Source organism: Echinops telfairi, unplaced genomic scaffold (genome assembly GCF_000313985.2).
Source record: "Echinops telfairi isolate 266 unplaced genomic scaffold, ASM31398v2 ScPeMD7_443;HRSCAF=831, whole genome shotgun sequence".
In the NCBI taxonomy this organism is placed as follows: Eukaryota; Metazoa; Chordata; class Mammalia; order Afrosoricida; family Tenrecidae; genus Echinops; species Echinops telfairi.
Window position 1 is genome coordinate 72808009 of NW_022104341.1, and position 14773 is coordinate 72822781.

The following is a 14773-nucleotide window of genomic DNA, read 5'->3' on the forward strand; positions in this document are numbered from 1 at the left end:
GGGGTTCTACCCGGCCTTGCCTCTCCTCTATGTGCACTGCCAGAAACCCTGGACTAGCACTGATTTCAACAAGAATGAAGCCTGTGATCGAGAGAGAGTTTCTGGGCTGTGAGGATGGACTATGAACCACAAAGTTGGCCGTTGGAGCCCACCCAGAGGTGCCTTGAAATAAAGGCGTGGCAATCCCTTCCATAGGGCACAGCTATGAGCGCCTGGCAGTGCACACTTTTCCTCTGCCCACGGGGGGTGGGGGGGGGGGGCGGGTTGCCAGCAGTCGGAATCCACACAACAGCCACCAACACAGCGACATCCATTTTCCCCATGGGACAGAGAGAGGGCTCTGATTCTGCCTCCAGGATCGGAGAGACCATGGCAAGCAGCCAGCTCCATGCTTTCTTGCGGCAGGACCCCGGCTCCCTCAACCCCCTGCTCTCTGCCTCACCTTCTCAGTCCTGCGGGCCAGGATGATCAGGCCTCGAATGGACAGCACCTTCATGATGGGGTCACGGTGGCTCAGGCCTTCCGCCATCCGCCCCAGAGAGTACTCCTCGGGGATCCGCCGCACCTGCTGCATCTGGAGGAGCTGGGGCGCAAGCAGGTGATCACTCACTCACTCACTCACTCGGGGTGAGGGCGGCCACCGGGGCCTCCCCAGGGAAGGTAGGGCACATGGGATCACCAGGAGTCTGGGGAAGGTGTGTGAATGAATGATCGCTGCTTGGGTCAGCGCTGTCCAATGCCGGCCACTGGCGACCTGCTTGTGTTAAGGCAATAGCCAAGGTCACCGTGAGTCAGAATCAACTGCATTCGAGCAGATGTGGGTTTTAAATAGGCACATAACTTTCACATTTCTATCTCCAACCTCAGCCTCTGCCCAGATTAGGAGTGCCAGAGATTTACTGGACAACCCCCTGGACGACTGTCCATCAGGCACTTTGCAGCAAACCTGAGCGTAACACGTGTCCCTCTCGCCTTTTGCCAGCTGGCTCTACTTGCCTCGGGGGCCTCCTGCCCACGGGCCCACTGTGTAGTCCACCCTGTTAGCACCGGTGGCCAGCGTCTACCCACCATTTCCTGGATGTCCTATCCATGCTCGTCGGATGCCCATCTCCACTCTGAACCCCACTCACCCCACCTGACTCCACCTGAAGCTCAGCCCCTTTGAAGCTGTGCTTGACATGACCTCTTTGGTCTCCTCCTCCCCACCCTATGCTGACCACCCTTTCTCTGGGGCCCTGGGAGCCCCCAAGCACCCCCCTCAGGCAGCACGTGGGACCTTGAGTGCTCATCTGCTTTTCCACCTGCCTCCCCTATCAGACAGGGGGCTCCCTTGAGAAGAAACACCCAAGCCATCCCTCTTTGGAATCTTGGTACCTAACCCAAGACCTGGTGTGCTGTATGTACTTGGGGAATGTTTGTACTGTGAGGTTGGGTTCAACATGAAATGCGGCTCCTTTCTCCTGGCAGGGTTAGCGCCACCCCCGACTGGTGTCGCTGCCAAAACTCAGGCATCAGCCTCAGTCCCTTCTCCCTCTTCACCCTCCCCACCCACAGCAGCCGCCTGGTCTCCAGCCCCTGCCGAGTCATCCTCAAGGGCTCGCCCATTGCCTCAGTCAGCCCCTGTCCGCACTACGGCTCCTAGGACAACAGTGTATATAGGAGGGGGGAGGGTTGTGGAGAGCTCAGGGGAGGGGGCCGGACAGCTGAGGGGCAGGAAAGGAGGGGCTGCACTTTCCTCCGCGCGCCACCCCCCCCAACACAACTGCTGCTCAAGTCTCCTCCACACCCATCTCTGGGTTAGGCACAGGACACACAGTGACCCTATAGGACAGAACAGGACAGAGCTGTCCCTGTGGGTTTCAGAGGCTGTCAATCTTTACGGAAGTAGAGAGCCTCATCTTTCTCCCGAGGAGCAGCTGTTGGTTTCGAACTGCCGACCATGATGTTTGCAGCCCAACAGGTAAACCAGTAGGCCACCAGCACTCCTGGTCATAACACAGAGATGTGAGTAATGACAATAGGTAATAACTGGCTCAGGCAGTACCTCTGAGGCGCCAGGCGTGGTTCTAAGGGCTTTATGTGAACACATTTAATCCTCAGCTGACGCATGTGAGGTCCAAGACATTCATTCACAAAAGTGAAGAGGAGCAATGAGCAGTAAGATCGGGAGGCTGTCGCCGTGTCGGTCCCTTGGTCTTGACACTGTATCGTGATCGTTTCATGAGCTGTTACCACGAGCGCAAAGGACACACCAGGACTCTGCTGTTTCTTACCCGTGCACAAAAACCTATCATTATCTCCAAGTAAAAAGAGCTACTGGCAAAACAAGACAATAAATACTAAAACAACAACAAAAACACTTCCATGCAGAAATGTGTCCGCCAAAATTACATGCCTTAAAAGTGTACTTCGGGGGATGGGAGTGGGGGAAGCATCTGAGATCATCGGCAAAAGGTCTGCCCTGAGTATTACTGTTTGCTGAATGACTTCTATGGAATCCAGCTGCCAGCAACAACTCAGAAAGATTAGTCCTACACCTGGGGGCCAGAGGGTTGATATCTACGGGGAGGAACAGCTCCGAGGAGGGGGTGAGGATGTCACGCAGCTTGGAGAACATAATCGGCGCCCTGAATGCACACATGGAAACTATTGACTTGGTGCATGTATGTTCCACAAAGCAGCCGGCCGTCCAGAGGACGACCGCAGTTCTGTGTCCCCGGAGTCGAGGGAGGAAGCTGAAGCACAGATGGGTGATGTGGCTTGTCCAAGGTCACAGCTCCCGTGAGAGGTCACTGGGAGAAGAGCAGGTGCACACTGTCACACACACACACAACCACACTCACAGCAAGGGGAGCCTGGAGGGCAGGGGGTACATCTGAGCCATCACACAAATGAGTAGCTTGCCTCTGGTGAGGAGTGAGACCCTTCTGGGAATGGGGGACCAAGCCTGACAGAGGACCTCCGTGCCTGGAGGGAGGGCCCCTGCTCAGACACACAGGAGGAAGCTGGGGACTGTGGGCTCACAGGAAGCACCCCTAAGGTCCCACCAGCAGATGAGACAGAAGTGCCTCTCCAGGGAGGTGGCTGGGAGAGAGGAGCAGGCTGAGTTGGGCAGCACCCGGGTTCTGGGTCTCATGGGTCCTCTGAGCTGTGTGACCTTGAGACTTAGCCCCAGTTCACCAGACCCCGGGCATCACGGGTGCTTCCCTGCAGGGCAGCTGTACAGACCATGAGTAATGCAGGACAGAGGTCGGGACAGCGTTTGGTCCTTTCTCTGTCCCTCATCAGGGTCACCAGAGAAATCAGAGGGAAAACTGGGCCAGAGCTGGGTCTGAAACCGACTCCTGGACCCCAAACCCAAGACCCAGGCACATCTTTTCAGCAGAGCCTGATGGTCCCTGCAGAGCCCACATGTGCTCTTGGGCACTGGTCCCCTCTCTGGTCCAGGCCTGCAACGCACGCAAGCCCTGTGCTCCAGGCTCACAGCCATGCTGGAGAGGCAGGAAAGGTGCCAGACGTGGTCCCTATGGTCCAGCTAGGAAAAGGACCCTTCCAGGCAGCTGCCCTGCACCTCATACCATTCAAGCAGTCAGCCGCCTGCCTCTGAGTCCCACAACACCGACACTGGGAATGACCGGGTCCTCCCGCATTGCATCTGTCAGGACACAGGATGCAGACGAGAGGGCTGGCTAAGGGAGCGTGTGTCAGAGCCCAAATGTCCAGGTGTGAACCCTGGATCTGCTGCTCTCTAGCTGTTGTGGCCCTGGGAAAGGGATGTGAGTCTGTGTCTCAGTTTCCTGCTCTGTAAATCAGGGATGTCACCCCACCTGCCTCGTCGGAGTACTGTGAGGATTAAATGAAGCTCGGAAAGCGTGCCTGGAAGACAGTAGGCACTCGGTTAGCCTTGACTATGATTATTGGTCAGTCTCTCTTGGGTCTGATCCCATCGACTTTTCGTGATCCATGTCTTATGATTCACCACCACCACCACCCCCACACACTCAGCTTACAGAAAACGAAGCAACCCTCCTGAAGACACCCCAATCTATTCCCCCGCGCCCTTGCTGTCCCTGTCTCCCCTGCTTGAGGACAGCAGTGCCCAGAGAGGGCCGGCTGCTGCTGGGGGCCGGGAAGAGCAGTGGGTGAAGGGGCGGAGAGAAGGGAGAGGAGGAAGAGGGAGGTACAGGTCTTCATGACTCAGACCCAGTGGTCCTCAACCTTCCTCACCCGCAGCCCTTTCCTACAGTTCCTCAGGTTGTGGTGACCCCCAACTAGACAACTACTTTCATTGCTGCTTCATCGCTGTCGTATTGCTACTGTGAGGAATCGGGTAACCCCTGCGAAAGGGTTGTTCGACCCCCAAAGGGGTCGCGACCCACAGGTTGAGAACGGCTGCCTTAGCGCAATCGCGGGACGCCTTTGCCGAGTGTGACTCAGGAGGGGCGCCCCCTGGCGCCCGGGTCTGTACCTCCACGAAGAAGGCGGTGGCCGTGATCTTGTGCTTCTCGTCGCCTCGCTCCAGGAGTGGGATGAGCAGGTAGAGGATGCGGCACAGCTCCTGGCAGGAGTAGTGCACCATGGCCCTGGGGGGGCGGGGAGTGGGAAGGGGGGGGCGGTGTAGGCTGTGCTTTCAGGCTCTCCGGGCTCTGTGGGCCTGCTCGGTATGCCCCAGGCAAGCCGAGCTGAGTGTGCGCCTTCCTTCCCTGAGGGAGCCCCAGACGCCATCTCACTGGCCACCTAGCTGAACTGCTTTCTTTCACAGATGGGGGAACTGAGGCCCAGGGTGGGAACGTGACTTGGCTGAGGGTGCAGAGCAAATGAGGGGGAGAGGCAGGCGAAGGGGCCCGGCTGCCCGTGGGTCTTGTGGGAGGAAGAGAGAGATGGAGGGCGGGTGGGGCCCTGATGGTTGCTGGGCTGCAGCCAGCCATGCGAGCCCCGTGCTGTTCTTCAAAGCAGGTGCCTAACTCTTAGCCCCGTTCCCGGAGGTGGAGGCAGAGCGTGAGCCACCCACGGGCACCGCGCTGAGCACAGACTAACGTTCAGGCAGGGCTCCCCACCGACTGAGCCGGCAGCACCCGCCTGGCCTGGGAATGCATGGCTCACCCCAGCCTTCCTGAATTAAAAATCTGGGGGTGGGGTCCCGCCCTCCATGTCTCAGCTGGCCCTGCAGGTGTGCTGATGCCCACTAGAGTTGAGGACTGTGCCCCCTGCTCCCTGGACTAGCGATTCCAGGAAAACCTAGTGGTCACACCCAGTCCGCGCTAAAGACAGCCTTGGTTCAAACCGTGGCCCTAACTTGCGGAGTGCCTATGGGCAAGTCCCTTGACTTCTCTGGGGCTCAGTTCCCTCGTGCACAACATAGATCATATCACAGTGCTACTTCACAAGCCGGGGGGCGTGATCCATGCGTGGACTCCGTGCAGGACACTCAGAGTACAGGAGGAGCTCAAGAAACTGTGCGGTGTCCCGAGACCTCCGTCCTGGGCACCCAAGGGGCAGGCCTCGCAGGCAGGCTGGATCCCTCAGGGGCCACTGTAGGAACCAAGGTGCCCAGGACCCCAGGAGCATCTCTGTGTGGTCAGGGAAAGCGTCCTGGTCTGGGGTCAGCTCTGCCACTTCCAGGCTGCGTGACCTTAACTCAGGACAGCCTGTCTCTGAACCGTGTCCTGTTCCTCTGAAAATTGTGCATGAGTAATCCCCTCCCTGCCCACACTCATGATGATGAGAATAAAAGCTAACACGTGTGCAGCTGTTTCCCTGAGCCAGGACTCTCCCAAGCACTTTATGTATCATTGATCGATCCTCACTCCAAACCTCTGAGATGGGTCCTGGGGCTATTTCCATTTTTCTGAGTAGCAGTCTGAGACACAGAAGGGGGGGGGGCAGTCATGTGGCCCAGCTCAGACACAGGTAGCCCTCCCCACCGCCCGCACCCTTAACTGCCGAGCTGTATGGCCACGACTGTAGTCTTGTGCGGAGGTGGAATTAACAACGTGGCCAGAAAGTATGACCGCAAACGTCCAGGGGGATCTGCAATCGACAGGCCAATCGGAGGCGGAGTTTATATCCACGTAACTGTCCTTCTGTTGTTCAGTGTTGCCCTGGGTCGGAACTGATCCCGGGCAACAACATAGCCACAGAGTGTGGGGCCCGCTTACACATCTGTTGGATCCCCAGCTGTCCTCCGAGGCAGACCACCTCCTCCTCATGGTAGGGAAGAGGGGACAGGCCAAGCAGAAGGGACTTCCCCAGAGGAAGATGCCAACCCAGGTGGCGTGAAGGGCCTGGAGTCGGCCCCCCACGCCAACCTGTCGGAGGTGGTCCCCATCTTACCTCGCCAGCAGGGACACGCCGCGGTGGTGGTTCTCCGCCTGCCCCAGGAATTCCCAGCCGCCCCGGTCCTCCAGAAAGCTGGCCTCGTGGAAGCAGCCCATCTTCAGCAGCAGGGTCTTCACCACCTTCACCACCCAGCTGCCAAGACGAGGGACCAGAGGCTCATGTTCGCCCAACCCCACCCTCCCTCCCAGGGTGCTCTCAGGGTCAGCTCCCAGGTGGCCCCCATGCTGGTGGTTGGGTGTGGCGGGCAGGGCGCCCACAGAGTGCTCTCTGAAAATGCTAGCTTGCTTGAGAGCAGGAGAGTCAACAGAAGCAAAAGCCAGCACCCTTGAGAGATGGTTCTCATGTTTCCTAACGTACTTTGACTAGAGGAGGGAGTCTGGGCTGGGCCTCCCCACTCTCACCCACTGCTGTGTCCCTGCAGGACCCCCTGCTGCCGGGCAGAAGCCTTGAGGGACAGTGCTTTGCCCTGAGGTTCGCTCCTTGTTCCCATGTGAAAGTCCAAGCTTCTCCCGAGGCCTGGACTTGGGACCCACCCCGTCCTGAGGTCGCTCCTTGAGACGTGTGCTGTCAGTAATGGACTGTGTTGGTTTCCTGGGGCTGCCACAGCAAAGAAGCCCAAACTGGGCGGTTTCAAGCAGCAGAAATGTCTGGAAGCACCAGGCTGCGTCCGAAGACTAGAGGAGACTCCTTCTTTGCCTCTTCCTGCATCTGGTAGCTCAGAACCCCTCACGGCCTTTTCTCGTAGCTGTGTCTCCCCAATCTCTGCCTCCATCGCCACATGACGTTCTCCCCGTTTCATCCCGTGTCTCTCTACTCAAATCTCCCGCTCCTTTTTTCTCATATGTTTAGTGATGACCCTCATCTTGTATGAACTCATTTTAATTTGAATACATCTGTAAAGACTCTGTTTCCAAATAGGCCACATTCACAGGTTCCAGGTAAACATGAATTTTAGAGGCTTCCTCCTCAACCAAAAGAGCCCTGGTAGTGCTGTGGGCTGCATGTTGAGCTGCTAAGCCTAAGATGGTCTGTTCAAGCCCCCCAACTCCGTGAACCCTAAGATGGCCTGTTCAAATACCCTCACTCTGCTAAACCCAAGATTGTCTGTTCAAATCCACCAGCTCTGCTAACCCAAACACAGCCTGGTCAAACCCACCAGCTCTCTGTGGGAGAAAGACAAGGCTCTCTGCTCTGTGAAGAGGTAGAGGTACTGTCTCAGAAACCCAGTGGGCAGTTCTACTCTGTCTTATGGGGTCCCTGAGTCAGAATCAGTTCCATGGCAGTGAGCTTACTACTCAACCGACCACCACCCCTACCAGCAACACTGGCAGGGTTCAAAGGCAAAGAGAAGGAACGGACGAGAGGGGGGAGGGATGGGAGGAAAGGAAACCCGTTGGCCGTGATGGCGAGGACACGGAGGTCGGCCGCAGGTGTTGCCCAATTCTCCTGGGGGCTGACGTTCCCCAGCTCTTTCGTCCCCTCGAAAACTCCAAGTATTCAGTCTACATGACTAAACAGAGACGATACATTTCCTTTTAGAGAATTAGGATAATTCCTCTCAATGTCCAGAAGCAGAACCGCTGGCTGGAACAGAGTGCCCAGGCCGCGCACTCTCCCACGGGGCCTTCCTGCGGGACAGGTCCCGTCAGCACCTCCTTGGCGGCTCAGGCCCTCAGACGGCAACAACCTGGCCTACAGGTCTCGGACGTTGACACACAACCCCCCTGTGCTCGTGTGTGTCGCGAGAGATGAGGATCTACTTGGGCAAACGTTCCTGAACACAGCGCGACACCATGTCCTCAACCACGCTCCAATTTCCAACAGGAACGATCCTCCACATGTCCACGTGCCCCTACCCACTGTCACGGGGCAGACTCTCCTAGCTGTTCTGCACAATGACGAACGAAGCCCGTGGGAAGAGGGCTGATGGTAGAACAGCCCTCTGGCTTCCTCCCGACACCCACTCTGCGAGGGAGACCCTCCGGGAAGCTCAGCCTCTCTCGGCAACCCTGAGCAAGGACCACCTCCTTCCCTTGGCTTCCACTGGGATGGGGAGACAACAGGGGGCTGCTGCAGCGCACAGAGACCCAAAGGCTGCGTCTGGTGTCTCCCTCCCAGTTCAACCCAAAGTAAGAGGTGAGCGGGCATGCCTCCATAGAGCTAATCCTGGATTCCTCCACGGCCAGCCTGCCTCTGCTCACAGATCAACATCCCCGCCTTTGGGCACCTGTCAGCTTCTCTGAGCGTTCCCACGTCATCACTCAACCCTGTAACACCTGTGACCCACTTAATTCCAGTCACAATATAACAACAATCAGTTCTTCTGAGATGGGCCTGCTTGATGCTCAACCTAATGAAGAGATCAATGAAGATATTAGTGCTACAGCAAAGTGTGGTGAAGAAACTAAGTGATGCTCGGCTACCAGAAAAAAAATAGCATCTGGGGTCTTATAGGTTTGCTTCCAAACAAGCAGTCAACTAAGTCCACATGGAAGAAGCAGACCAGCCTGTGTGACCCACGGATTGTAAATAATATCATCCAAATCTAAAGGAGGGAATGGTATCAGAGTCTAAATTGTGAACACCTGGCTTGCAGGTGGCTATGGATGACAGTGGAAGCCCTAAATCCATTTAGAGTCCACACATGGATCAAGAAGCCTTCAGTGGCTACCCTGTGATCACAGTGGAAGGATGTGAACAGCCCTGTTATCAGACACAGAGCATCGTAGTTAGGTCAAAATGTAATATCATTTGAATTCCCTTTTGACCCATTGTTTCAGTTATTAAAAAAAAAGTGAAGGGGAGATAGAAGTGAATTAAGTCCCTGTTGACTCCCCTCTGACCGTGGACTGGGATGTGAGCAGCCTTGCTATCATGCAGAATGCATTAGAAAGTGGATTGTTGTGGATGGAGTTAGGTTAAAATTTAGCACCCTATCATTTGACCTCCCTTATGGTCCATTTAAATTTGTTCTAGTTTTTAATATTTTCTGCTTTCTTTTCTATTGAGATTTTATTCTGTTTTACTTTGCTATTCTTGTTAGTTTATATTTAAAGGTTTTTCTGTATATGACATTCAGGATAGGTAAAGCTTTAGAGATAGTAAGTGGATTAATGATTCATTGGGGGCATGGCAGGGGTGGTGGGGGTAGGTGGGGAGCTAATAACGACAAGTACAAGAATGAAGAAAATATTTTAAAACTGATGTGGTGATAATTTATAACTCCTCTTTATATGATTAAACTACTGAATTGTATGATATGTGAATTATATGTCAATAAAACTATTGATAAAAAAGTTTTAATTAAATAGAACTGGAATGCCAATAACGGTTCATTTCCTTAATATAGCATCTTGAAAAATTAGTAAAAAAATAATTCCCCAACAGTCCTACACAAAAAACGGGCCAAGACTGCTCTAACTGGAGCGGCCTGAGGTGACCTGCCAAAATGGTTCGCTACTCACTCAACCCAGAAAACCCCACAAAATCCTGCAAATCAAGAGGGTCGAACCTCCGGGTCCACTTCAAGAACACCCGTGAAACTGCCCAGGCCATCAAAGGCATGCACATCCGGAAAGCCACCAAATACTTGAAAGAGGACACTCTGCAGAAGCAGGGTGTGCCCTTCAGACGTTACAATGGTGGCGTTGGTAGGTGTGCCCAGGCCAAACAGTGGGGTTGGACCCAGGGTCGGTGGCCCAAAAAGAGCTCTGAATTTTTGCTTCACAGGCTTAAAAATGCAGAAAGTCATGCTGAGCTGAAGGGTTTAGATGTGGATTCTCCGGTCATTGAGCACATCCAGGTGAACAAAGCCCCCAAGATGCGCCGCCGGACTTACAGAGCTCATGGTCGGATCAACCCATCCCTGAGCTCCCCCGCCACACTGACATGATCCTGACTGAGAAGGAACAGATCGTTCCCAAACTGGAAGAGGAGGTTGCACAGAAGAAAAAGATTTCCCAGAAGAAACTGCAGAAGCAAAAACTCATGGCTCGGGAATAAATTAAGCTTAAAATAATAAAAAATAAAAGTTAAAAAAAAAAAATGGGCCAAGACCAAAAACACAGTATTTACAGAAAAGGAAACACAAACAGCATTTAACCCTATTTAAAGATGTTCAACCGCACGTGTAATAAGAGACATGTAAGCTAAAACGGATGCATGCTGGTTGTTTTTCCCCACTGCAGATTGGCAAAGATAACAATGTTTAAAAATAAATTGCGCTAGCCGCAGTGTGGGGGGAATAAGCACACTCACACAGTGCTGGTGGCACCGTGAGGGGCAGTTTGGCAAATGGGCACTTCGGGTGGCAGCGCACTTTAGCAGGCATCCCTCAAGGACATCCAGAACTTTTCTACCACATAATCTCTTCTTTCTTCCTGACTCTAATTTTTTGTTGTGAATTAGGAGGAGGTTTACAGAGCGGGTCAGCAGTTCACACACATTTGGTCTCAACTCCCCCATTGCAATCCCCTTGAGGGCCCATCCCTGTTTCCTGTTCCCATTCCTCCTCCTTTCCTCACCCTCTATACTTGGTCTTGGGGTGAACGCGGCCCTTTGGGGTCTCAAATGGTGTTCTTGTGACGCCTGATATTTAAATGCAGAAATCCCATGATGCACCAGTTCTACTTCAGGCACAATCACTCCCATTTGTAAACACATATGAACAATTCACTACAACGGGCGGGGGTTATACATGCAAAGGCCTAGGCACTACTCAAATCACGAGACTCCTGGTGAAATGAATTACAGCACATAGGGATTCTGTCCTAGAAAATAGGATGAGGCTGTGAACATGATCTTTGTGCTGTTACGAGGTACCATGGAATTGGTGCTGACTCATAATGAGAGAAACACTACCTATATGGAATCATCCTCCAAACACGGTATATGCTATAAGCAAAGCTGCATAACCACGTGCAGCGTATGCTACCATTCATGTAAAAATAGGGAATATAATACACGTGCTTATCTATGTGCACACCACTCATTATATATAAATTGAATGCTTTCTCTCCAAGAAAGAGATGTTGAAATCCTAACCCCTTGTAGCTGTGAATGTGATTTTGTTTGGAAAGAGGGTCTTTGAAGATGCTGTCAGTTAACATGAGGGGAGAATCCCTGTCCAAGACCCAGGTTAGATTCCCAACCAAAGCACTGATTGTCCACCCCCCCGTCTGTCAGGGCGTTGCGTGTGACTGTGATGCCGAACAGGAGTCAGTGGAGCTTCCCGACTAAGATGCACTAGGAAGAAAGCCCTGGAGGTCTCCGCCCACAAAAACCTTACGGCCCACAATGCATGCTTCCTTCCATTGTGGGCGGGGTTGCCAGCAGCTGGAGGCCCAATTCACAGCCCCTAGGGAGGACCTGCAGAGGCGGCTGGATGCGTATCCCATCTGCACGCGTCCTCCCGAGAGAAGGGACACGGCGGGAAGAGGGTCATCTGAGGACGGAATCCTGCCGCAGCTCCCGCAATTGCGGTACACCTGGGGCTACCGGAAGGGAGCTTCCCCTAGAACTTTCTGAGAGGAGAGAGCCCTGGATGCAAAGCCCTAGCCTCCAGAAACGAGAGACAGTAAACCTCTGTCCTTAAAAGCCTCCGGGCATTTGGCTCCAGCAGGCCGAGGACACTAGACACCACTTTGAGAACGCTATGAAAACATATGGCAGCCTTTGGAGAGGGTAACTGGGTTAAGGTAGAAAGGGAGGCTAGCTTCTCTGTCTTTTAAATGTTTTCGCCATGTGCACATATAACCTATTACAGGGGCAATTCCCTTTCGCCATACTGACTCAAGCGTGCTGAGCAAACGATGCAAGTAGCTGGGCTAGACGAAGAAAGGACTGGAGGACAAGCGTTAGCCACCCAGCTTGCCGAAAGCCAAGAAGACTGGAGACACGGATGGAGACGGAAGACATTGAGGTATGAATTATACCTCAAGGTAAAGGAGACAGAAATCCTCACACGGACCCCGAAGCAACATCCCGGTCCAGGAGCACAAGATCGGCGCTGTCATGGATTTCACTCCACCGGGGTCCACGGTCAACGCCAATGGAAGCCCAGTCAAGAAACCCAGTGGTGTGTGGCATTGGACGGGCAGGCCAAAAAAGGCTGTGGTTACAGTGTCCCAAAGCAGAGCTGTCACTTTGAGCATGAAGGTGCTCCGGACCTAAACCACAGTATTTTCGATCACCTCGTAGCTGGGTGGAAGTCAGACAACGGATCAGGAAGCTGGAGAGAGTAAACCTTAGAATGCCGGAGTGCTGAGGAACATCAAACACGCCGTGGATTTTCCGAAGCACAAACACATCTGTCTTGAAAGAATGCCCTCTGGGAGGGAGGGTGGTGAGGTTTCAGTTCAGGTGATCTTTTGGACATGCTTTTAGGATGTCCCTGGAAAAGGACATCGTGCTTGGTAGAGGGTCAGCAAAAAAGCAGACCCTTGAGAAATGGACTGGCCCACTGGCCACCAGCTGGGTGTCAGCATCACAGGACGGGGTAGTGCTTTGTTCTGTGGTACGTAGGCGTGGAAGCCGACCTGATAGTACTTCACGGCAACATCGTCAATTAACCATTTAAAATACAGCGGTGGGTCCTTGGACACAAGCCTAATATCTCTAGGGAGGGAAGAAAGAAAAAAGTATGGGGTGAGCCCCTGGGGAGAGGGAGGGAACTCTGCTTCTCTCCTGGGCCCAGTACTGAGTTCAGCATCTGGCACACGCACCGCAGGTGCTCAGAAACAACTGTTAGACAACTTACTGTGCTAATAAAATAATGTTTCTTATTTTTCTTCTGTCTCAAAGCTAATGTGTATCGAGTGCGCACTCGCTGGCCATTTGGAAGGGTCCTTACTGGGTGGCCGTCTGTCCCCACTGTTGGAGACAGCAGGGGCAGCCAGGAGGGCAGAGCATACCGGACGGGCACAAAGGCGGGGGGCTGTCCATCCTTCTTGGTGTCCTTGCGGGGGCCCACACGGCCAGGCAGACTGAGGCCAATGTGGTAATGGACTTGAATGAGCAGGGCCAGCAGCAGCTGGGGGTAGATGCGCCTCACTCGGCCCACGCAGCTGTTGACGGACAGGAGCTCACACAGGCCGCTGGCTGCCTGCGGGCAGAGAGCAGGCTGGTGGGATAGCTTCGACCATCTACCCAGCGTTCCCGGCTGGGCCCAGGACCACCCCTCCGGGAGATGGCTTCCCTCTCCTCTGGCCCAGCCTGAGATCTCCCCCATAAACCCACGGCCCTCTGGGTGGGTCCTTTCCCAAACCATAACAGCAGCCACAGTAACCTCGGTCCAGGAGTCACTGGGTGGTGTAAGTGATTCAGTTTGAAGGTCCGAGGACCCATAGGGGCAGCTTGGAAGAAAGGCCTGGCGATCTAATGTCAAGCCAGCCTTTGGAAAGGTGATGGGACACACAGCAGGCCACTGTGCATTGGAATCAACTTGATAGCAACTGGGGGACCGGTCACTCTGGTCCCGAGCTTTGACCTCTACCAGGGCGAATGATGGCAGTGAGATCCCTCCCTTACTCCCATGGGGCAAACTCTCGATCCCATTTTGCAGGTGGGGTGGTGGCTCACCGGGCAGAGCTGGGCCTTGCCTTCAGGTTTTCAGACCCCAGCTGTAGAGTGCCCTTCCTCTACCTCACTCACGACCGGCACACGCAGGGCACGGGGACACCACGCTGGCCTCTTCACCCTGGCTGCCCCCACGCGGCCAGCACCAAGGGAAACCGGCCCCAGCCCTGAGCAGGAGCCAGGGAACAGACCCTGTCCTGGATGCCATCGGGGCATGCCCGCCCCTTCCAGAGCATGGCTGCCCTCACCAGCTCGCCAAAGCCCACCAACCTGAAGTCCCACATCGGCTCTGCTGGCTTTCGGCCCACAGTGCCCCGTAGGACCCACTTTGCGTGTACCTTGAACATCTCCAGCTGCCAGCCTCGTTCTGGCCCTGGCCTGAGTCCACACCCCACTCCCACTCAGCCCACCAAGGACCTTGTGGGGAAGGGGTGAGGGGTAGACTTATGGGCCCTAATGACTCATCTTGGCTGCACCATGCCCAAACTCTTCTTTGAACCTCAGACTCCTCTGTAGAGAAGGGGTGCTGATCTGCACCCACCTGGCCTCACGTCTACCCACTGCTGCCCTGCCTCCACGTGGTCAGCGAGCTGCCCCGGCCGAGTGGAACGGCTCCCTGGGGGTTCGGAGGCTGGGACACTGCATGGTAGCAGAGGGCGCCATCTCTGTCCCACAGAGCAGCTGGAGGTCCAAACTGCTGACCTGCGGTTAGCAGTCCAGCGCTTCATCCACCCTGCCCCCAGGGCTCAGACGGCGCCGTGTACCTCCAACGCCACACGCTGTCCCTTGGGCCCGCAATTCCTCATGGAACGTTCCCTGGGAATAAGTGATGTGACCGCACGCACGGGGGGTGGGGGTG

At 54.7% G+C, this 14773-nt stretch overlaps 1 protein-coding gene across 1 annotated transcript in view; it reads right to left on the reverse strand.

The window, feature by feature from the left end:
• The window catches only part of MROH7 (maestro heat like repeat family member 7), a 60181-nt gene that overhangs the window by 13412 nt on the left and 31996 nt on the right, over positions 1–14773 (reverse strand). Inside the window, exons 14-17 of the mRNA XM_004699645.2 lie at positions 13251–13441; positions 6334–6471; positions 4469–4583; positions 443–583 (exon numbers count right to left, since the gene is read on the reverse strand). Of these exons, the coding sequence (XP_004699702.1) occupies positions 443–583; positions 4469–4583; positions 6334–6471; positions 13251–13441 (585 nt within the window). The remainder of the gene's footprint in view (positions 1–442; positions 584–4468; positions 4584–6333; positions 6472–13250; positions 13442–14773) is intronic.